The sequence below is a fragment of the Andrographis paniculata genome, unplaced genomic scaffold (genome assembly GCF_009805555.1).
Source record: "Andrographis paniculata isolate CXL003 unplaced genomic scaffold, ASM980555v1 Contig17END, whole genome shotgun sequence".
NCBI lineage: Eukaryota > Viridiplantae > Streptophyta > Magnoliopsida > Lamiales > Acanthaceae > Andrographis > Andrographis paniculata.
The window spans coordinates 959,860-983,587 of record NW_026137457.1 but is presented as its reverse complement, the minus strand read 5'-3'; the positions used below and the strand labels follow the sequence as shown (position 1 = coordinate 983,587).

Below are 23,728 nucleotides of genomic sequence, written 5' to 3'. Positions count from 1 at the left end.
AGAAATATATACGTAGGTATAATATAAATTTATAATCAAATTATATAAATTAATACACATTTATATTATTATATTTATTACCATCAAATCAATATCCATTAAAACTCTTCAAACCCCACTCAAACCTAAATACAAAATTACAAAACACATAAATTCAAACTCACATCAAAATTCAAATAAAAATCAAATCGAAAGTCAAATTTCCCCAAACATTCCCTAAAGAACCACACCCTTAAATCTTTTGTCATATGTAAAGTACTCTCTATGTTCTATCTATCATATCAATTTTAATGTAGATACTAGAATTTTAAAAAATTAAGAATGTATTAGAGCATTCGTTATAGTCGTTACTTCTAGACTATTATTTTTTTTCATCTCTTTCATCCACGTCATATTAATTTCAATATTCAAATTACTTTCTTTATTGTCGTTGTACCTTCAACTCATTACCTTTACTATTTTATAATATCTACAATAATTTATTTATTTATACATAGTCTTATATTTTTATTGTCTAATAATATTTTTTTTTATATAATATTATATTTTAATTTTTATATATTAATCTATGTAAATTTTAATAATTTGAAGCATATAATTTACTATTTTGAAATTTGAATAGGAAAAATTAGAGATAAAAAAAAAGTAATTTTAAAATATGATAGATAAAACGTTATAATTGGTTAATGAGTTTTAAATATATTTATAGATAATTTTTATTGAATTTGAAATTTAAAATTTTAAGATTTAAAAAAAAAAAAGAAGATAATACTTAATTTGTTTTTATTATTTTTGTTGAAGGTAACCTATTAATAAATTTAAAATAACTGTATTTTTTATTAAAAATAATGAATATTGTTATAATAAAAATTAAAAAGATAATCACAAAGATAATGATAAATGTGACTATAAATGAAAATAATTATAATATAATAAAAATTATAATTTAAAATTAATATAATTAATTAGTTTAATTAAAATTAAATAATTTTTAATTAAAAATTTTAAAATAATTATAAACTTTTTCAAAAACAAGGAAGTGAGAAAACGGACAAAAATTAAAAAATTGAATATAATAAGAGACGGGAGGGAATAATAAATAAATAAAGGAATAAGAAAAATAAAATAAAATAAAATAAAAAATGGTGTACATAATTGTCGCGAATTTATTAATGCGCGACCTGTTTTCCCCGCAGCCTTAACATGACCTTGACCGTTAGCCACTTCTCTTTATACTTTTCTTCCATTTTCATTTTAAAATTTCTAAATATATATATATATATATATATTAAAAATTACCAAAATATTGAATCGTCATCAGTCGTCAGGAGAACGGCCAATTCGTAAGAAAGCAGTTGGGGCGAGTGCTTTCTGTACGCCTTCGTTCTTCTACTGAGCCTGCGACCGCTTCACGCATCCACCGCTCCTTGGAAGAAGATATTATTGTTTTCAATCCGCTATGTGGTAAGTGTCGAAGCTCGGGAATTGTTTGAGTGAGCGGATGTTGGATTATGTGTATGTCTGGGTATATAAATATATATTTTTATATCTAAAGTTGCATCGTGCTTTTTCCCCTTTGTTTTTAGATGTTTGGAGTATTATTTTAATCGTTTTTGATTTGTTGGTGTTGTAGCATGGGTGAATTGGGGCGGTGAGTGGATTAGGGAGTGAGTGCGTATTAGATCATTAGTTCATTTGTGCTTTTTGCCTTGACAGTTGTTTTCGGTGTGATAAGAAGAAGCTCTGTTTGATTTGCAAGTGCTGTTTTGTTTGTTTTTGAAGTAGGAGAGTCAATGCATATTCTATGCTTTTCTTATGATTATTAAATTCGGTTTTCCAGTGTTAGGGAAGGAGAGGAACTCTGTCTGAATATTGAATCTGAATAGAGTGGGGAGGACACCGCTTTTCAGCTATGGAGAAGAAGAAAAGTAAGGAGAAGGAGGGGATGAGGTCGTCGAGAAGGCAATTGAAGGCCATGCTCCGCAAGAACTGGCTACTGAAAATTCGTCATCCGTTTGTCACTTGCGGAGAGGTTTGTGGTTTCTGACACGGCCTCACGAACTGTTTTTTTTTATGTCTGTGTCGTATGTGTTCAACTCGCTCGTTTCTTCCTTTAATTTCTATTTTTTAGAATTTAAGTTGGGGTTTTTAGTCAGGTGGGATTTTATTTTATTTTTCCATTCAGTTGGTGTCTTAGATTGAGCTTGGTGCTTGAACTATAATTAGTTTTGAACAAGGAATCATTGCATTAGTGTTCAGATCAAGAATCTAAGAATGCCCTTAGAGGTTTCATGTAATTTACATTTCCCTAATTTTCTTGTTTTCTGACAATGTGTCTATCTCACCATTCGCATAGAACTGCCAGGTTTTCTTGATAAAAAAAAAATTGCAAATGTATACTAAAGATTAGTTTGATTCTTTGAGTCTTGGAATGCTTAGCATCTTTTGGTTGCTTAGGTGCATTCGAAGCATTTTAATTTATTTGCTTATTTATTTATTTTTGTGTGTTATGAATTGGGTAATATCATTTCAAAGGTGCATTTTGCATTGTCAATATACTAGATATTAATAACTTTTCCTTCATGTTTCTTGGTCGAAAATTTTAAGATTGTTGACATTTGGGATTCCATAGTATGGCCTCTTGTATTGTTGCAGATAGAACCCTACTTTTGGTTGTGTAAGTCTTGTCAACATCACGAATCTTGATTGCCTTTAGAGTCCGGTATTTGAAGTGCTCTGATGTTCTTGGGTTCTTGTTAAATTGAGTACTTGAGGGCCCTTGAACTTTTGTGTGATTCCTTGAAAAGAAATTTCAAAATGTGTGTTTGTTCAGCTGTTAGTGGCCTGGTTATCTTGATTAGCTATCACCCAATTCCTCTATAATTTACTCTATCTTGAGATATTTGGGAAATTTCCATTCATCTTTAGGTTGAATATACTATTTCAAGCACTTGATTTAATTACATCTTTTTGGTTGTTACAAAGTCATGCTGTTAAGTAATTTCAGTTCTGCAGCAGGATATAATTACTTGTTCACTTTGTTTCATTGCAATGGGCAGATTTTGCTTCCAACCATTGTTATGCTGTTGCTAATAGCTGTGAAAATGAACGTTGATACGACAGTCCACCCTCCTCAGCCGTAAGCATCTATTCTTGTTTGCACAAACACTCTCTTATATTTGAATTTATTAAGTTTAGTTGAACTACAGAGGTGTAAGGAGAAGTTAACAGATATAAGCACGCACAGTAATTTTATTGTTCATACTTCAAAGGGAAAATAATCTGGAGTTACTGAGAGTAAAGGAATCTGGTGCAGATATATTAGGAAGGACATGCTCGTGACAGTAGGACAAGGTGGCATGTCTGCACCCTTTAACCAAATTTTGGAATTGTTATATGCCAAGGGTGAGTTTTTGGCCTTTTCACCTGATACAAGTGAGACCAGGATGATGATAAATGTGCTGTCCCTGAAATTTCCTCTGCTGAAGGTACATAGTAATACTTTATGCATGTCCCTCACCACATCTATGACTTCTCTGGTTTCCAATATGTAACCTTTTGTTGCTACACTACAATCTATTACTTGGTGACCTTTTCGAAGTATTGCTTGAATGCTTACTTCCAGTTGCTCCTGTTGGTGGTTCCACTATATTATTGTCAGTAGGTGTTGTTTGAGATAAAAAGGCAAGGTAATTCTGAGTATTCTCATTGGTTTTGTTTGACAAAGGAATGCTGATGCCATTGCTTTTGCTTTGTGATTAAATTTAGATTTTATTTTCAAAAATCCTTTCATATGCTTACTTTGATAGTTTTGCTATACATCATAGAATAACAGTGATGGCTTGAAATTTGAAGGATATAAGGTTTTCGCAATAACTATCATTTAGCAATATTCTTTAAAAATCTAGATCCATCCATCATAATTTTCTAGTTTACTATTTTTCTCTTTATTGGTAATGATTGTGCTTTAATTTAATTCAGCTAACAGCGAAGGTTTACAAAGATGAGGAGGAATTGGAGGCATACATTCGCTCTGACACTTATGGTACTTTTGATAAAGAAAAGTGAGTTTTAATCTGTTCATTTTCTTTGTCCTTTTGTTTCTATTGTTTTTTCGGAAGCAATTTTAGTTTGTTTACTTCTCTAGCTGCACATATGTTTAGATTAGTTTGTTAACACTCACATTATCCATCTTAGTTGCACCTCATTTAAATATGTTATTTCTTTACCATATGGGGAAAAGTATGAAGCATAGTTTGAAGGAGTATTGTCTGTCCCTGCGGAATGATGTTTTAGCTTTACTATAAACTCTAGTCTGAGATCCTAATATAGAATGAAGAAAATTTATTCCAAGCTTTTGCATTCTGTAGGAATTTCACAAGCCCAAAAATCAAGGGAGCAATTGTGTTTCACGAACAAGGTCCTCAATCTTTTGACTATAGCATACGCTTGAACCACACGTGGGCATTTTCTGGATTTCCTGACGTTAACACAATCATGGATGTGAATGGGCCATTTCTTAATGACTTGCAGTTGGGTGTGAACGAAATACCAATAATGCAGTACAGCATTAGTGGATTTTTCACTGTATGGCCTCGTTATCCTTGCATGGTTCTTGAGAATTTTTTTTTTTTTTTACCTTTTTCTAATTTACTTGAGATTTCTTTTCTTTTTCTCATTTTCTTTTTTATAATGTGTAATTCTTGGTAATCCACTCCAACGAAGTGCTGTTTGGAAATAAGCTATACTTCCAAGAATCATCTATGTTGAAACTTTATCGCCAGTCATTTTGTATGGAGTATGGACATCTGTGCATGATATCCTTTTTGCAATCAGTCTTCTGATCACCCCCATCCTCATCCTTCTTTTGACAATTTCTTCTATTGTATGTGTTAATATCAATGTTTAGGATGCACTGAAACTTTTGAGCCCCTGAACCTACTTAATATGTTTTGAGCATCATTTTATTATGGGACAGTGAAATTGCAGAAACTTGTTAATTTTTGGCCCTGTTGCTTAGTGTTATTGTTTAATTTTTGTTTCAGCTTCAACAAGTAATGGATTCATTCATTATATTTGTTCAACAACAACAAATGACAAACTCGACCGACAACGAGCTAACATCATCTTCAGATTCAACTTCATTGCACAGAAAATTTGAGATACCATGGAAACAGTTTATCCCTTCAAATATAACACTTGCCCCATTTCCAACTCCTGAATACACAGATGATGAATTCCAGTCTATTGTGAAGAGTGTCATGGGAGTTTTGTAAGTGTTTCTGTAAACATTTATGTTCTTTGCTATGCTTTTGCTACATTGCTTATGAAAAGCCCCTTGGCTAATAGCTAATATGTTGGATATTGATTTGAAATTTTTCATCACAATTACCCAACAGGTACTTGCTGGGGTTTCTTTATCCAATCTCTCGACTTATTAGTTATTCTGTTTCTGAGAAGGTAGTGATCCACGTTTTAGAGTTTATTCTTATTTTGATGTTCTTATACTAAGTTGTTGATACACCAGGAGCAAAAAATCAAGGAAGGTCTATACATGATGGGTCTAAAGAACAGCATGTTTATTCTCTCCTGGTTTCTGACATATGCCCTGCAGGTTTGTTATTATATTATTAGATTGTGTCAATAGTTGTTGTCATGACATTATTTTCCCTCATTTTGTCTTTTTAACTTTTCTTGTCTATGGGTAATGATATCTATCAATGATATACAAAGTTATAATACCTGATTGTTACCTTGACTCGTGATCAAAGAAAACCAAGTCACGTATTTTTAAAAATTCCATGTGAAAATAACTTTATAGCAGAATATTATTACCAGGAGGAAAGTTCTAGCAGTATCTATTGTGAGTAATTCCATGTGTAATTTCCATAGCCTTGAAACATTTTCTAAAGAAGCTGTATTACTCATGCGATGCTCATTGGACTTGACTTAATTAGTTCATTATGATTCAAACATGACGAAGAAATGCACTTTTGAAGCAGTGTCTCTACTTAATGGTAAACAGTTTTATGGCCTTAGAGTTGGAATATGAAATTTTAATTTCAAGATTTAATGTAAACACCTTGTTGTAAATTTAAGATTTCAACACTGCTCTGAGAATATTCTGACATAGGAGTATTTGTTTGGTGATGCACATTGGCATCGCATGGTACTCTTCTCTCTCTTACATTACCTTCCTTCACTGCATCTACCAATTTGTAAAGCCATTATTTGCTTAGTAGAATTGTGGCTACTTATGGTCTTGTATAAAGTTCTTAAAGATTTGTGTCTTGTCACCAATTCATGGATTGTTTTAGAGAATTTTTCTGATGTTTCTTTTGCTTGTTCAGTTTGCTATCTCTTCAGGAATCATCACTCTCTGCACAATGGAAACTCTTTTTAAGTACAGTGACAAGTCCCTGGTGTTTGTATACTTCTTCTGTTTTGGACTCAGCTCAATAACATTATCATTTTTAATTTCCACATTCTTCAATCGAGCAAAAACTGCAGTAGCCGTTGGGACACTTGCATTTCTTGCAGCTTTCTTTCCTTATTATACTGTGGATGATGAGGCTGTTTCCATGTAAGTTTTTTTGGTCAATTTGTCATGAAAAGTGATTTTTTTTTTTAATAAAATTATGCATAAGGCATCTCCTTTGATATTTATAGGTTATTGAAGGTCTTGGCCTCTTTTCTTTCACCAACAGCATTTGCATTGGGGTCGGTTAATTTTGCTGATTATGAGCGTGCTCATGTTGGACTTCGGTGGAGCAACATTTGGCGGGTATGCTTTGTTGCTTTTCATATAATTATTTTTGCCTTTATATCTTTGATATTCAAAATGTTCCATTTTCTACCTTACTACAGGAATCATCTGGAGTTTCCTTCCTGGTGTGTCTTCTCATGATGTTATTGGACACTGTCTTATACTGTGCTATTGGTCTATATCTAGATGAGGTATATCTTTTCTACTTATATACATATATATATATATATATATATTTTTCCTTTTTCCTTTAAAAGACCATTCTTGAAGTTTGGTATTTAACAGTTTCATTATGTGTGAATCCTCTTTGAATAATGGGGAACCACAAGATATTTCAGTTAGCTATGTTCTGATATCAAATTTATATTTCTACAATCAGGTCTTTCGTAAGGAGAATGGGATGCACTGGCCGTGGAGTTCCAAATTATTCAAGCCTTTTTGGAGGAAGAGGGATCTAAGGCAACAGTCTTCTTCCAATTCACATATTAAGTTAATTGGCAGCGACCTTGAGAAATGTCCTCTTACATTTGAAAGAGATGCATATAAACCTGCAATGGAAGCCATAAATTTGGAAATGAAGCAACAAGAGCTTGATGGGCGGTAAATATATCATTATTATTAACTAAAGTTAACTTCTTGATGTTTTGAGAGAGTATATTGTATGCTCATGATGTATTGTAATGTGTTCATCAGATGTATTCAGATTAGAAATTTACACAAGGTGTACGCTTCCAAGAAATCAAGGTGCTGTGCCGTGAATTCTTTACAGCTTACACTTCATGAAAATCAAATTGTCGCTCTTCTAGGTAACAACACTAACTCAGTTCTTGGCTTGATATTTTGGTGTTGTTAAGTGAGGTCCAACTTGGAATGATTTTAGGGTTACCTTGCCCTTGCTTTTATATTCAAGAAACATCTAAATGTTTAACTCTCTTTCAATTATCAATTGTCTTCTGATTAAAAAGAGTGTCAATTGTTAAAGAGGCATAGTTTGTGTTTGACTACATTTATTAAGTATCTTACCTTTTATGTTTCTAGGAGTATACTTAGGGTGTGTTTGTTTGGGGGTTTGGATTTTGAGTTGGGATTTGAATAGTAAAAATTTTGAATTTGAATAGTTGTATGATGTGATATAAATAGGTGTTGATGTGATGTTTTGAATGTAAAATTGATTTTTAGTATAATATAAAAAATGAAAAATAGGTGTTTGATTTGATGTTTTTTGGGGGGAAAAAATGGGATAAATAGTGTATTTAAAATTCAATCCCCCAAACAAACCCACCCTTAAGTGATTATTCATTGTTCTCCTTAATGAATGACCATTAGAATACAAGAGTGGCATCATGCTAAGTTGGTCCATTCATTGATTCACTTAATTTTATAGTAATATTATTGCTTGTAGTGCTTGTTGACCTTTACATCCTTCAGGACATAATGGAGCTGGTAAAAGCACTACAATGTCAATGCTTGTTGGCCTTGTTCGACCAACCTCTGGAGATGCATTAGTTTTTGGAAAGAACATCTTAACAGATATGGTAATTTTATTGATTCTGTTTTGTGTATCTTATGTGTGTCTCTGAAAAGCTGAAAACATGATGGTTTTTATTATTATATTTCTTTAGGCATAATAAAAAAGGTTTTCTAGTATATGAAGGGTAGTCTCATAGAATCTGCAGTTCTTGGTCATTTCTATTTTTCCTATTTGTGAAAGGATGAAATAGAAGTGCAATAATGATCAACTTAGAATGGTTATATGAACTGAATAAGATAATAATAGAAAACAACGTAGAATGTTATCTATGTATTATTCCTTGATTTATACATTATATTTTACAAGTGATTTAATTGGCTATTGATATGTCCATTTAATTTTATTTGGTCTACTTCTATATGCTATGATCATTAAACAACATGCAAGGGGTGAAATTTGAGGCCAGGCATTCTTCATGTACTAATTGGATCCTTTAGCTCATGACCATTGGACTGATCTGTTACTAGAAGAGAAAACTAGTGTCTATCTGCTACGAATAAGTATCCCTGTGTCTCAAGAAGCACTCATATTTAAAGATTGGTGTTTTATGGGCGCTTGGAACCTCCATCTAAGATTACTCAAGCTTGAAAAATCTCTAAAATTTCTCTTCATACTTGTGGAAGTCCTGTTTTTGTAATGATTTTCCCCTTGACATTCCCTACACTATTTTATTTTAATTAACATATTTCGCAGTGTTTTGAGAATTTGAGGTAATTTTTCCTATTGTGCTCTTTCTTCTACTTGTCCACTCCATGGGTTTTCAAAATCTGTTCTTAATAATTGGATTGCTAAAAAACTTACTTTTATGGTTTTGCAGGATGAAATACACAAAAGCTTGGGCGTCTGTCCCCAATATGACATCCTTTTTCCTGAACTGACTGTAAGAGAAATTTCTTCTATACCTTGACAACTCACTTTTGAACTGATTTCTTGTTTCTGAATAAATTTCCTGTTGAAAACCTCATAACTAATAACTATTTGATCATTAAGATCTAATTATTCTCTAGGGTGCCTGATTTGTATTAATCTTTGGAAATATTGCCATCGGCTTGTTTTCTTTAAGTTCAGCTCTAAGTGATGTTTGAAATGAGAAGTACTTTATCAATTGATTTCGCAGGTGAAGGAACATTTAGAAATATTTGCTAATATAAAGGGAGTCAACGAAGATAACTTGGAGAATATTGTAACCGTAATGGCTGAAGAAGTAAGCTTCTTTTGTAACTTGCACTGTTAATGTAACTTATACTCCGCTCCATCCTGTTGAATCTTGAAAGCATATATATAAATAAAAAACATTGCTGAGCACTTTTTCCGTGTAATGATATTATTAGGTGGGTTTGGCTGATAAACTCAACACTGTTGTAAGGGCTCTTTCTGGTGGTATGAAGAGGAAGTTATCTTTGGGAATCGCACTCATAGGAGACAGCAAGGTCTTCAAGTTTTTGCAAAAATATATTATTCTTATTGACAATTTTTGTAAAATTGCCATGCATATTGTATTATAGGTTATTATCCTTGATGAGCCCACAAGTGGAATGGATCCATACTCAATGCGGTTGACATGGCAGCTTATCAAAAGAATTAAGAAAGGACGGATAATACTACTAACTACTCACTCTATGGATGAAGCCGATGCTCTAGGGGATAGGATTGCTATCATGGCTAATGGTTATCTCAAGTGCTGTGGAAGGTTTTCCTTACTCTGCTTTATAGTTTTTTATGACTGATGCTAACCACTTCAATAAGTAATTTATGGCATATCATATAAGAATGCTTCTTCCCAGTGGGGATAAAATGGAAGGGAGGAATATTACAGAGGAAATAGATCAATGTCTAAAACTGGAGATAATGCTGTATAAAAGCTAGTCTTATTTGTGTGCGTTTCTTACTGATTTATAATCCTATGTTAATTTTCTTCTTCAACAGTTCTTTTTTCTTAAAGCAGCAGTATGGTGTTGGTTATACTCTTACCCTTGTGAAGGTATGCAATGCCTCACTCAATTTATGCTGGTTTTATATAGTCCTTTTAATATAGATGTCTTTCTATTCAGAGTACACCAAGTGCCACGGCTGCAGCAGATATTGTTTACAGATACATCCCATCAGCAACATGTGTGAGCGAAGTAATCTTCTGATATGTGAAGAACTCATTATAATATACACAATAAATTGCTATGTAGAAACTCTTATTACACATGCTTTAACTTAAAACTACTATTTAATACTAATACAGAAATACATGATCTCCTCAATTCATTGCGTGCACTTCTTGTGCCTTTGCAGGTTGGCAATGAAATATCATTCAAGCTCCCTCTTGCATCTTCATCATCCTTTGAAACCATGTTTCGGGAAATAGAGCAGTGCATGCGAAGATCAAAATCTAGTTCTGGGACTGTTGAGTGTGCAGAAAATACTTTTCTTGGCATTGAGAGTTATGGTATTTCAGTCACGACTCTAGAAGAAGTGTTTCTGAGAGTTGCTGGAGGTGATTTTGATGAACCTGAGTGTCTTGCTGATGATAGGATTTCAGTTATGCCTTATTTGAATGAAAACCAACCTAGCCAAATCAAATTTCCAGAAAGAATCTTGAGCTCAAAATTCTGCAGAAATTTTGTTGAAGTTATTGGGTTTATATTCTCTGTGATGGGGAAAGCAAGCAGCCTCTTTTTTGCTACTACACTACACATCATAAAGTACCTTAGCATGCAGTGTTGTTGCACTGGTATAATTTCAAGGTCAACATTTTGGAGGCACTCAAAAGCATTATTGATAAAGAGAGCAGCGTCCGCTCGGCGAGATCAAAAGACAATAGTTTTCCAGCTAATAATTCCTGCCTTCTTCATGCTTTTTGGTCTTATTATGATCCAACTTAAGCCGCATCCTGACCAGCAATCAATAACCTTCACGACCTCTTACTTCAATCCTCTATTAACTGGTGGAGGTGGTGGTGGTCCAATTCCTTTCGATCTATCATCATCCATAGCAAAGGAGGTTTCTGAAGCTATTTTCTGCTTTCATTTCTTTCACTTATTAAATAATTTCCTGCTTTCATTTCTTTCACTTATTAAATAATTTCCTGCTTTCTAAATGTTCTGAATACTCCACAGGTTTCAAAACGTGTTCATGATGGTTGGATTCAAAGATACAGACCAACCACATATAAATTTCCTGATTCAGGGAAAGCATTTGATGATGCTGTTGAAGCTGCTGGACCGACATTGGGCCCTATTTTACTTTCAATGAGTGAATATCTCATGTCTAGCTTTAATGAATCCTATCAATCAAGGTATTTCAGATTTTATAGATTTTCATTTTTATTCTATATTTATGCATTTACTGAGGTACTTGAAGATGAAACATTAAAACAAAAATGTTATCAAAAAAAAAAAAAAAAAAAAAACCAAAGGAAGAAATATTGAAAATGACACCACCTTTATCATTCAGTTCCAGAAATGGTTTAATCTTGTTTCTCATTAATATAATTTTGTATTTTTATGTCTAATTTGGCAATTAAGAGATATTAATAGAGAGAGTGCAATTTATAGTCACATAGGTAAAGAAGTGGAGAGCCAAACCCAAAAACTGAAGGAAGGACACCTGAATCATTAGGGTGGAATTAAAACTAAAGAAAGTACGAGTCTCGAATAAGGACCGTATTCACATGGATGATGTGGGCCTTTTGGGTTGTGATGGATTCTCATGTGGAGCATAGTTCCCCTATACAATTATTTAGTTTGATTTGTTATCCAATGATGCATTCAGAGACCATGTCGACTGATGAGCTTGATCGCCATTTGGGCTTATAAACTAGTTTATTGAGTTTATACCAAAGAAAAGCTTGTGGTACTTTTTCTTTTGTTGGCTGGGCAGTCACCCCCATCCTTTACAGAGTTTCTGGTGATTTCCATACTGATCCTTTATCTGGGTTTTCATAACTAATATCTAAACATGCACCTAGTCTCTGCACAGTAGCTATTACTATCTCTTAATTTCTATACGTTTCTCGTATGCTTGCTTGTATACAGATATGGAGCAGTTGTTATGGATAAACAATCTGATGATGGGAATCTAGGTTATACTGTTCTTCACAACAGTACTTGTCAGCACTCTGCTCCAACCTTTATTAATCTAATGAATTCAGCAATACTCAGGCTTGCCACTCATAATGAGAACATGACAATAAACACACGTAATCACCCATTGCCAATGACAAAGAGTCAGATCCAGCAAAATCATGTATGTTTAGGATTCTTACAAATCACTGGATTTCATATTTGGCAATTTAATATTTATTTAGTCTGAATGATATGGTAATTCTCTAAATTCCTTCCTTTACTCGTAGGACTTTTTTATTTTGAATTTAACAACTAATTCTCTTACCCAACCTATTCTATCAGCATTATTATGGTTTTCTCGCAGATATGTGTATATACATGTGGCATTTCATCATGTGAAATTTGATTCTTCCATCCATTTCTGTGTATGATGTTCAGGATCTCGACGCCTTTAGAGTCGTTATTGTGATCACCGTTGCCTTTTCTTTCATTCCTGCTTCATTTGCAGTGGCTATTGTGAAGGTAACAATGCAAATTCCTCTGTTAAAGGATAACCTCTTCATTATGTCTTAAAAAATTTTGTTGGCAACAATAAATTAAGTAAATGTAGATCTTATTATCTTTTAATTCTGCTACTCAGTAATTTGATATGTTCAGGTAAGCTACAATTCCTATGAAAGGAAAAGATATGCTTGCCATGAGCCTGTTCCAGTTATTTTCTGGGTGCCCTTACTTCTCCTTATGATGAACATAGTAGGCAGAAGGGTTGTATTTTATGGTTATCATGCTTTGGAAACATGTCTGTGCACCAAGTAGTGGGATGGTATGCATAACACACGGACAGACCCTACTAAAAGCCTGATATTTTCTTAAAAACAGATTGCTGCAGTTTAATAAGTTTGTCTTGTTACCTTCATTCTAATACAATTTATTTCTGGGATGGTATGCATAACACACGGACAGACCCTACTGAAAGCCTGATATTTTCTTAAAAACAGATTGCTGCAGTTTAATAAGTTTGTCTTGTTACCTTCATTCTAATACAATTTATTTCTAATTGATAATGAATAAACTACCCAATCCATGAGTAGTCTAAAATACAGCCAGCTTTGGAAATCACTATTTTACTGATTTTTTGTTCTCTTAAATAACACAACTAGCCTAGACTGTATGTAGCAGTTCCCTTAGAATATTATTGTCCAGTATAGCTCCCAGGGTTTGTTGTATCCTTGGTGTAATGAGTCTTAAAAGGAATAGAAAATTATGAAGGCATGTGGTCACTTGATGTTGCTAGCCATATGAATGAGCTTTTTATGTAATATATCATTAAGCAGAAATTACTTGTTTGGTTATATACCATGTGGCAGTAATTTGCATCTTCTTGATGCAGGAACGTGAAGTAAAAGCAAAGAATCAACAACTTATTAGTGGGGTATGACTACTTTTTTAAAGCTTGTCTTCTTTAGTTTTGCCATGTTTATGTAACTAGCCTGCATACACTGTTTTCAGGTGTCTATACTGTCATATTGGACTTCCACATACTTCTGGGACTTCATCAGCTTCTTGATTCCAACATCTTTTGCATTTTTCCTTTTTTTCATATTTGGTAAATTCTTGCACTTTGTGCCATCACTTGAAGTTATAAAATTAGTGGCATTTTTTAATATAGCAAGCTTTTATTGACCTTATATATATTAATATTGTACTAAAAATTAAATTGTGATTCAGAAAAAATATCGCTTTAAAAGTATCAAAATTTTGTAAGATCACGTTTACCTTTGAATTTGATCTTACACTGTCCCAAGGATTCCATAATTTCTTAATTGCCTGTATGCAGGCCTAGATCAATTCATCGGGAGGGAATCTTTTGTGTCCACTGTCCTCATGTTCTTGGGATACGGTCTATCAATATCATCATCTACTTATTGCCTCACTTTTTTCTTTTCTGAACATAGCATGGCTCAGGTACTGATAATTTGATGTCATGTAAATATGCTGGACTTCTATCTGATTGAATACTGAAAAAATTCTACATTTCTGCAGAATGTGGTCCTCTTGGTGCATTTTTTCACTGGGCTCATTCTCATGGTACTATCATTTGTAATGGGGCTTATGGAATCGACATCTCAAGCCAATTCTCATCTCAAGGTTGAATAGTTTTTCTATAGTGTTACTATCATTAATTATTATTATTATTATTCAGACGGACTCAGATGTGAAGCCTTTCCAGATCTGTAATTTATATTGCAACTTTTGTGAGCATAAGGACTAGGAAAACTGTGTTACTGTTAAGTAGCTAGAACTGCATAGAAAATTTACAATTGCAAGGTATTATATAGAAACCATGGTTTTCATGAATACACGACACTTAATATAGGCTGCCATGTGAATAATCTCTTTTTGAGTCAGGTAAGGTCGAAAACTGTTGGATGATGCCTTGCTTGCAGATACTATGGTGAACCTTAGAATTAAAGAACTGCGGCTGCTGTAATATGTCTTAATGATGATTGTGCAAGAAAAATGACCCTTGGTAATTGAGTTTAGTGCGCATGAGAAAAGGGAATACCTATATTGATCTAACAAATGCAGGATTCCTTTTTCAGAACTTCTTCAGATTGTCACCTGGATTTTGCTTCGCTGATGGTTTAAGTTCATTAGCTCTTCTGCGACAAGGGATGAAAAAGGGATCTGGCGATCAAGTATATGGCTGGAATGTTACTGGAGCTTCTATATGCTACATGGTCACTGAGGTGCTTCTCTAACCCCAGCATGTTATTATAATTTCATGGATATTAGGTTATGGATGAGTTTCTCTTGTCATCATTGATACAACGTCTCTGCTTCTTTATTTTATTTTAGGTCAAGATATTATTATTATTATTAGTATTATTATTATTATTATTCTCTATGAAGTTAAAATAGTTGATTGTCCTTGAAGTAAGCTGATGCAAAAGACTCAGTCGGTAGCCACTACTTCCTTCAAAGTATATGTCATAATTCCCTTGATTAATATTGAGTTGTTAGGCTTTTGAACGAAGTGTCTTGGTAATCATTATCATGTATCTAAATGTTCCAAGCTAGAGATAAAAATATTTTAATCGTTAGGTTCTTCAAAATTCCGCTAGCATTGTCTTAGGTATAAGAAAAGCCTTTCCCTAGTTATATATTGACACTCACTTTAGAAAGTGCAGCAAATAAAAGACTCCTCATCAATTTTCTTTCAATTTAGATTCATATTTGATATCATAATCTAAGTAGCACAGTAGTTTTTACAGTGCCAGTTGTAGCTCTAATGCTCATACCTCAGATGGGTCTGATTTATATTTTTTTAATTATTTAATTTTATTTTTATAATGTGTAGTTTTTTTTTTTTTTTTTTCCCTCCAATATGGACTGGTAATTGAATTGAACACTGTCATTATATGTTAAGCAATCTATGAATCGGTTTAGGCATTTCTATTGGGAATATGGAACCCAGTGTATACTTCTCGTAACTCAGGTTGTCCTGTTATGTAATTAATATTGTATTACATTAATATGGTAGCTGTTGTATGCTTCGTGTGTATATCATGTTGTCTATGGTGTATCAGCATTTCATGCAGAATTAGTGGCTTGAGTCTAGGGCAGAAATTTCGATTAGCTTGACTGCTTGAGGCACAACAGAAAACATCTTTACAGATAGAAAAACTTGTCTTACAGGACTACAAGTTGATCAAATGTGCTTCTGCTTTGTAGTGTTGCTTCTTTCAAATGTAATGATTATGTTCTCTTGGGTGAATTTTTTTTTTTTTTTTTTGTTTTTTTTCTGAAAAGAGTCTAGTGTAATTTTTTGGTGACTTCTTTTATCCTCTGTAGGGCCTGCTTTACTTTGTTTTGACGCTTGTTCTTGAGGTCCTGCTTCCTCTCAAGATAAATTTTGTGGCAGCTTCTGACTTGTGGACACGTGCAAGAAAATTATGTTCACCTTCCTGTAGTTCCTTAGAACCTCTTCTTCAGTCATCTTCAGTAGAGAATTGTGATCTTGAGGAGGACATTGATGTTCAAACTGAACGAAACTGGGTTCTATCTGGCAGAGTTGCCAAAGCAATTATCTACCTGCGCAATCTTCGAAAGGTAATCAATTATGGAAATTTCAGCTATTAATTGAACTCAGTTTAGTGATTTCTAAATTATGGGTTTCAGGTGTATCTGGGAGGGAAGAGGAATGGCTCAAAAGTTGCTGTTGATTCATTGACATTCTCAGTACCAGAAGGAGAATGCTTTGGTTTTCTAGGACCCAATGGTGCTGGAAAAACGACAACTCTCTCTATGCTGTCTGGTAATAATGTTTATTGTATTTTTCTTGCTGTTACAATCCAGTGTATATAGTTTATATTTTTCCTGTACCAACCCTACCATTCACTTAATCAAAAGATGAATAAAAATGTGCTCCATGTATCCATCTGGATTTTTGGAAAGTAGCATGTTTTCTTCATGAAAATGGTTCACTTACAAAGAATTTGGCAGTGATAGTCAGAAACATCACTGCCTAAACTATACCAAATGAACCAATCTAGTATCTATTTAGATAAGTGTTGTATGCTCAAGATAAGATTGTAGTATAATTTGCATTATGTTTAGTTTAGAGAAATACTTCTTTGGAAATATTCGGTGATTACCTCCTTCGGATGCTGCTGAGGAGTAAGTCTCGAAGATGAGGTGTCAACTAGCATTGTTTTCCCTTTGGGCTTGTGTTTATTCCATTGTTAAAATGTTGAAAGTGGCTAAAATGAATCACATATGTATCATCTTATCCATAGATGATGGACTAGACAGTGATGTTCTTCTTGCAGGAGAAGAACGACCCACTGATGGGACTGCATACATATTTGGTAAAGATATCAAATCAAATCCCAAGGCTGCTCGGCAACATGTATGTCTTCATATACTGGATTATTTCCATATCTATTTGGGTTACAGGTTACTAATGTTGGATCCATCCATGCTTATCCATGTGACAGATACTTGGAAAAAGTTTCCATGTTATGAAAATTGAATCTAGCTGAATCTTTTTATTTATTTTTGATCAACTTTTGTGTGCAGGTTGGATATTGCCCTCAATTTGATGCCCTGCTTGAGTTTGTCACGGTTCGTGAACACCTGGAACTTTATGCTAGGATAAAAGGAGTCCAAGATGGAGAACTTGAACATGTAAGCAGCACTTCAATATATCCTTGCAATAAATATTCATAGTTGAAAACATAAGTTATTGTGATAATTTGACTTTTGGCTGCAGAACTGTCTTCTTGATTCTTGTAAGACAGCTAGAAGCTGATTAAGACATCAATCACAACTTTGGCACCATGGGTTTACAACATACTATCGGAAAATTATTTTGGCATTTATCTTGGAATTAACCTATACATCCAATATAATACTTGTCGTAATCACATGTGCACTTCTCACTTTGAAAGTAAAAGTTGCCTGTCAGAATAATTCATATGAAGATGAAAAATCATTCGTTTCAGTCATAGAAACCACAATCAAATCCTTGTGGACAAGGGATTCGGCTAACTTCATTTTACGACAAACACATATTCTTTCTGATACATGATATCTTGTGATAAATGATTACAGGTGGTCATGGAAAAGTTAGTGGAGTTTGACTTGCTGAAACATGCTGATAAGCCATCATATGCATTAAGTGGAGGAAATAAACGAAAACTGTCAGTTGCAATTGCCATGATTGGGGATCCTCCACTAGTTATTCTTGATGAACCATCTACCGGTATTTATCTCCACAGCTACAAATCTTGTCATAAAATGATGCACAATGGATGCTATGCATGGAAAATTAAGTTTTAGCTAGCGACTGTCTTTAGTTTGGCAATGCAGCATGAATAGTCGACAAGTAGAGAGTTCTAAATTAGAAAAAAATTACCTCATTCTCATTAGAAAGAAATGAGAGGCAATTTACTAATGGAACTAATAAAAAAAAATGCAATAAAGCAAATAAGATAACCACCTTAGCTTCAATGGGTATGTTCCAATGCATCTGCTGCAGCTTCTTTTTTCTATTGCTGAACCCTTCAATGTATTCCCTTTACTTTCTGGCCTCAATACGTTTATGCCTGATTTTAGGAATGGATCCCATTGCCAAAAGATTTATGTGGGATGTCATATCACGGTTATCTACCCGAAGAGGGAAGACAGCTGTTATTCTTACAACTCATAGCATGAATGAAGCTCAGGCTCTCTGCACCAGGATCGGTATAATGGTATATCTCTAGTCACAATCCGGTTTTTCAATTCGTGTCTGATGAGATAGATGGATTATTAGACGATCTTCAGAATTGCCTCTATATATAGGTTGGAGGTAAGCTAAGATGCATTGGAAGCCCTCAGCATCTGAAAAACAGATTCGGCAACCATCTCGAATTAGAGGTAACGTGTTTGTTACCTGCCAGCATCAATCTTAGTAGAACAATCTTTAGATGTTTCCGCAATAATAATTCCTACTTATCTTATCTTCAGGTTAAACCTACTGAAGTGAGCTCCTCGGAGCTGACTGCATTGTGTGAAACAATTCAGGAAAAGTTTTTCGACATGCCCTCTCATTCACGAAGCATACTTGACAACCTTGAAGTTTGCATTGGTGGTGTTGATGGCACTTCAGCTGAAAAAGCAGCCGAGATCAGCTTATCAAGAGAGATGATTGTAACAATTGGTCGATGGCTTGGAAATGTAGAAAGAGTTAAGACCCTTGTATCTGCTGATCTTGATTCTTATGGAGCCTTCGGTGAACAGTTTTCAGAACAGTTGCTTCGTGATGGTATGGCGATTCTTCGCATCAGATCAATCTATTATCGCCATTATTTTAGTTAAATATATCTCTGCAGCATCTTATTGTTATATTTTGTGGAAAATCTTCTTAGGAGGGATCCAATTACCAGTATTCTCAGAATGGTGGTTAACCAAAGAAAAATTTTCCGAAATCGATTCATTCATCCAATCTTCCTTCCCCGGTGCGACACCTGAAGGTTGTGATGGCTTGAGTGTTAAATATCAGGTAACTCCTCCTGTCTCATTCGAACATGCTTCAACAATCCTCTTTCTATCCCGAATCAAGACATACAATTTAAATGTTATATGTTATGTGAATTCAGCTTCCATACTACGAAGACCTCTCCCTCGCCGATGTTTTCGGGCATATGGAAAGGAACCGGTAAATCCTTTCACTGTTTTCCATTTTACTCTCTCTACTATTTGCTTATCTTGGTTGGTGATTGAGAAATGTTGCCCTGTACTGCAGAAATGCACTCGGTATATCAGAATATAGCGTAAGCCAGTCGACACTAGAGACTATATTTAACCATTTCGCATCAAACCCGTGAGGCACAGAAGAGAACAAGGTATGGTTGAGAAATTGTTGTAGAGAGCTTTGATTCTTGCAGTGTTGTAAATATCATTATCTTTGCTGCCTTAGCAAGAACAGAACAGATAATATTTTTATGTGGATGCTATTATTGGTTTTTGGAGGTATTTGTTCTAATGTTTGTGTGGAATCCTTTGAAGTTTTACAGCTGTTGGAAAGTTTATTATTATTATTATTATTATTAATGTAGGAATTTGCAGTTGTGGTATATTTTTTTTCTACTAGTGATGTCTTGAGTTTTGTTCCCATTAGGTGACTATGTTTGAATAAGATTTCTTATATTTGTCAGCTAGCAATCAGTTGTGTGTGCTTGTGTTATTTATTTATTTGACTTCATAATTTTTTTATGCCAAGAGTCAAAATTTGTTACATGATTAAGACTATTTGCTCATGTACCTTCCCTTAATTATACACTGCCACCGAGTCATACAAAGAATTTTAAATTTTAAAAACAATTTGTGTGTGTTAGGAATTTGGAAGTCAGTCAATAAGTGCTTTCACTCTATAATTTAAGGTTGTTTTTATTATGTATTAGTTATTTTTTACTTTGGAAAAAAAATATATTTAATTTTGATATAATTGTTACTTTTACTATTTTGGTCGTTTATAAATCATGGTATGTTCTTCTGATTTCGTGACACATAATTGAGTATTGTAAGCTCTTATGTGTTAGTGTAACTTTTGAATGAGTGTTAGGTATGAATATTTTACTAATAGGACAGGAAGAATATTTGTATTTAAATAAATATAAATGGTCTAATATTTTACAGGCCAAAAAAATAGTTTTAGATACTAGTATCAAACTGAAAATAAATAAATTAAGAGTGTTTTTTTTTATGAGTTTGAAAAAAATTTGGTTTTAAGTTGTTTGAAAATAATGTTTAATAGAATATTTTGTGAGAGGAAAAAATATATATTATACATAGTCAAAATGCTAAAGATTTAGCAAGAAACCAGTAAGTGCTTCAAAATGGGTTTATGATTCTCCCACAAAAATGGTTTCGGTGGCATAATAACTCCACTTCTATATACGACACACGTGGGCGTGTTTATTTAGTGCTAGTTTATGTTTTGGTTTAAATAAAATTAAATAATACTAAAAAATAAAAAAAGATGTCAACTCCATGATTATCATCATATGTTTATATTATGGAGGACATAAATTATTAGAAGAAACAAGTACTGCAACAAGCTAGCTTGGATCATAATACATAACAATAATAGGAATAATAATCTACAGAATACAACAACAAGATTTCACTACAACAGCAGCAGCAGCACATGATTCTTTTCTAAGCACAGCTTTTCAACTGTCTGTACTCATTGAGTCACATGCAACTTCTCCTACCTCTTTAATTTTAACTAATTTGCATGAACTCAACTCAACTCATGATGATGATGATGATATTCACATTTTAGTTTGATCTGCATATATATATATATATATATATAAGGTTCAAGATTCTTGGGATATATGTTTGTTGTTGTTAATGATATGCAGGAATTTGAATCAATTTGCATTTGCAGTCACTTACTGGATTTCTTCTCCACTTCCAATCTCACTCCGAACAGCTTCAATCCCTCGCAATTCCCGCCTTCCTCCTTCTCCCTGCAGCATTGCCCCTCCCCATCGCCGCCGCCGCCGTACACCGCCGCTAATTCCAGAAGCTCGCCGCATTTCCTCTTCATTACCGCCAGCTCCGAGCTCAGCACGCCGTTCTCCCGCTTCAGCCGCCGGTTCTCGTCCGCCAGCACCGATAACTCCGACGACGACGACGTTGACGACGACTTCTGCTCCTCGTTGTCCGATAACTGCTCTTTCGCCTGCGATTTCGCCGACGACCACGCCTTCCGCCGCCCGATCTCGCAGAGGAGATCCCTCTCCCCCCGCCGGAACTTGTCGTTGCTGAACTCCCACCGATTTGTTGTGACCTTCCGAAATCCCTAAATATATATATATAGTTCGTTTTGAAAACGTGTTCAGAAAAATCGTGTTTCTAAATTTGTGTAATGTAGTTTTTCTGCTTACGTATGTGTTGAGCTGCCGAACAAAGCTTGAGAAATTACTATGCTTGAATAGCGTAGGCAGCAAGTCTCTGGCGAACTCCGCCGGCTGCCACACCACGAACGCCGTCCCCTCGCCGTTCCACGATATCACCGCGTCTGTCGCCGGATCCTCCACCAGCATATACGTCTTCAGCAGGAACGGCGGCGGACTCGCCTTCTTCACATACTCCGCCAAATCCCGATCCATACTCCTATAGCTCAATCGAGGCGCGCAGAGGCTATCAATTGCAACCTCCAACAGCCACCGCAGCAGAATTCCTGCACAATTGCTCCTCCTCAGCCTCACACCACCGCAACAATACCTAACAATAATAATATCCAGGCAAGTTCTTCGTAGTCTCTGCTTCCTAAATTCATACCTGCATACGCTTCGTATTCTACGTATTCTGCACAGTATTTATTTGATTTCATCATCCTTTGGAAGGAAGACTCCAATTCCATTATCTGCAATTTATTGACTTTATCGGTGAAGTGACACATACGAAATTAATTGTGGTTTATGCAATACTATTAAACAAATTGCTTAACAATTTCCACATTCTTTATTGAAATTCTTGAAATATTCGGATTTAAATAATACATTCTATCCAGAATTTATTCAAAAGCTGTAGGAGTTTGAATCAAGGTTGGTTATATGCACATTCACTGCCTTCTTTGGATTCTTCTTTCCCAAAAGTGACTTTTGTTGACTTTCTGCTAAACTATTCATTCATTTGATAGGAGCAAATGTTAAGTATATTCAATTTTACATTAAATGTAAAATATTCGTCGGCTTGTCTCCTCTGCCTCTGCCTCTGCTGAAAATAAATTATTGCAATTATATATAAATAATTATTCTGTGTTGAAGTTTTTATTTTATTTTATTTTTATATTTTGCCTATATAATTTTACGTTAAGTTACATGTTATCGTAGTCAAAAATGGGTGCATGTAATTAATTGGAATAATCTTGGAAGCAGATTATTTATTTATTTATATATATACATATATATTTGAATTATTGAATTAAAAAATTCAGTTGATTTGTTGGGAAGGCAGCTGCTGGGCTTTCTTGACTTTTATTCTCTATGGCCATTTTCTAATTTTGAAATGAAATGCATATGCTCGTACACATTAATTGCATATTGACTACTCAACTGTGTAGTGTATACATACATGTGTGCATTCATCAATTTTATTTTATTTTTTTTCTTTTTGTACTAAGAAAATACACTATTTATTTATTATTCAAGCACATCTTTATTTTATTATTTTAGTTTGTTTATTAAAAGTATATTTATATAATATCTAATAAAAAAATATTATTATATTTAAATTTATATGTTTTTTTTTATCCGTTTACACAATATTATCTATAGATTTCTTGCACTTCATTTTATTTTAATTAAAAAATTATATTCTTTCCATCTACAATTTTATGTTTAATTTGTTTGAGTTGGAAATGAATTTTAATCAATATATTATCATATTAGTTAATTATGACTTAAAGTAAAAATAACTTGAAAATAGTATATAAATAAGTTAATAAGATTAAGAAAAATTTTGATAAATTGAATATGTAAATATTTTATAATTAAATATAATATTGACGAATATAATTAAAACATGTATAAGAATTGCTTATTATAAATAAAAATAAATATTTTTTATGAAAAAAATAAATACAAAATTGGTGGATTGAAGAGTATTTTTAACCTTATAAAAATTCTAATTCCATCTTTGTAAATTATACAACAGTAATAAGTCATGGGGAAACATTTGTGGCAAGTAAGATCACTAGTCCAACCGCACACCGCTGGCTAAACCCATAACCGAACCTAAACTTATTTTTTTAATTTTACATCTAATAGCATATTTATAAGAAGAGTGTTGGAATATGTATTTATAATTAAATTA

The 23,728-nt window shown here is 33.7% G+C and overlaps 2 protein-coding genes across 7 annotated transcripts; one reads left to right on the top strand and one right to left on the bottom strand.

Annotated features, from left to right (window-relative positions):
* Positions 1–1,301: 1,301 nt before the first annotated feature.
* On the top strand, positions 1,302–19,896 carry LOC127265649 (ABC transporter A family member 1). 5 transcript variants are annotated; one of them, XM_051295560.1, is made up of 41 exons: positions 1,303–1,464; positions 1,841–2,032; positions 3,060–3,139; positions 3,317–3,488; positions 3,982–4,064; positions 4,371–4,587; positions 5,046–5,272; positions 5,400–5,460; positions 5,528–5,614; positions 6,351–6,583; positions 6,670–6,784; positions 6,868–6,957; positions 7,146–7,366; positions 7,460–7,572; positions 8,195–8,301; positions 9,115–9,177; positions 9,415–9,501; positions 9,629–9,727; positions 9,803–9,987; positions 10,224–10,278; positions 10,349–10,420; positions 10,581–11,288; positions 11,405–11,583; positions 12,323–12,533; positions 12,791–12,874; positions 13,743–13,784; positions 13,862–13,958; positions 14,190–14,317; positions 14,396–14,500; positions 14,956–15,102; positions 16,208–16,465; positions 16,535–16,670; positions 17,185–17,264; positions 17,435–17,542; positions 17,969–18,119; positions 18,473–18,609; positions 18,701–18,775; positions 18,866–19,163; positions 19,267–19,400; positions 19,498–19,556; positions 19,644–19,896. In XM_051295560.1, exons 2-41 carry the CDS (start codon positions 1,913–1,915, stop codon positions 19,723–19,725), a joined length of 5,706 nt encoding a protein of 1,901 aa, XP_051151517.1. In that variant the 5' UTR covers positions 1,303–1,464; positions 1,841–1,912; the 3' UTR covers positions 19,726–19,896. The 5 variants fall into 5 exon arrangements, with proteins under 5 accessions (XP_051151550.1, XP_051151517.1, XP_051151524.1 ...); XM_051295567.1 differs by lacking the exon at positions 1,303–1,464 and adding an exon at positions 1,497–1,515; XM_051295577.1 differs by lacking the exons at positions 1,303–1,464; positions 1,841–2,032; positions 3,060–3,139 and having other exon boundaries at positions 3,348–3,488; positions 4,371–4,420; positions 4,534–4,587.
* On the bottom strand, positions 19,518–22,445 carry LOC127265680 (heat stress transcription factor B-3). 2 transcript variants are annotated; one of them, XM_051295619.1, is made up of 4 exons: positions 22,193–22,445; positions 21,796–22,091; positions 21,302–21,710; positions 19,518–19,637 (listed from the first exon to the last, which is right to left on the bottom strand). In XM_051295619.1, exons 1-4 carry the CDS (start codon positions 22,311–22,313, stop codon positions 19,594–19,596), a joined length of 870 nt encoding a protein of 289 aa, XP_051151576.1. In that variant the 5' UTR covers positions 22,314–22,445; the 3' UTR covers positions 19,518–19,593. The 2 variants fall into 2 exon arrangements, with proteins under 2 accessions (XP_051151576.1, XP_051151584.1); XM_051295627.1 differs by lacking the exon at positions 19,518–19,637 and adding an exon at positions 20,950–21,191 and having other exon boundaries at positions 22,193–22,441.
* Positions 22,446–23,728: the final 1,283 nt, after the last annotated feature.

Bases quoted from the DNA above. Each gene is read 5' to 3' on its own strand.
- LOC127265649 (XM_051295560.1), top strand. From the start codon at position 1,913: ATGGAGAAGAAGAAAAGTAAGGAGAAGGAGGGGATGAGGTCGTCGAGA. The intron at 4,065-4,370 runs GTGAGTTTTAAT...TGCATTCTGTAG, and splicing joins GGTACTTTTGATAAAGAAAA to GAATTTCACAAGCCCAAAAA. The intron at 10,279-10,348 runs GTATGCAATGCC...CTTTCTATTCAG, and splicing joins ATACTCTTACCCTTGTGAAG to AGTACACCAAGTGCCACGGC.
- LOC127265680 (XM_051295619.1), bottom strand. From the start codon at position 22,313: ATGTGTCACTTCACCGATAAAGTCAATAAATTGCAGATAATGGAATTG. The intron at 22,092-22,192 runs GTATGAATTTAG...GCAATTGTGCAG, and splicing joins AGAATACGAAGCGTATGCAG to GAATTCTGCTGCGGTGGCTG. The intron at 19,638-21,301 runs GTAAGTGACTGC...GCATTTCTGCAG, and splicing joins GGAAGTGGAGAAGAAATCCA to TACAGGGCAACATTTCTCAA.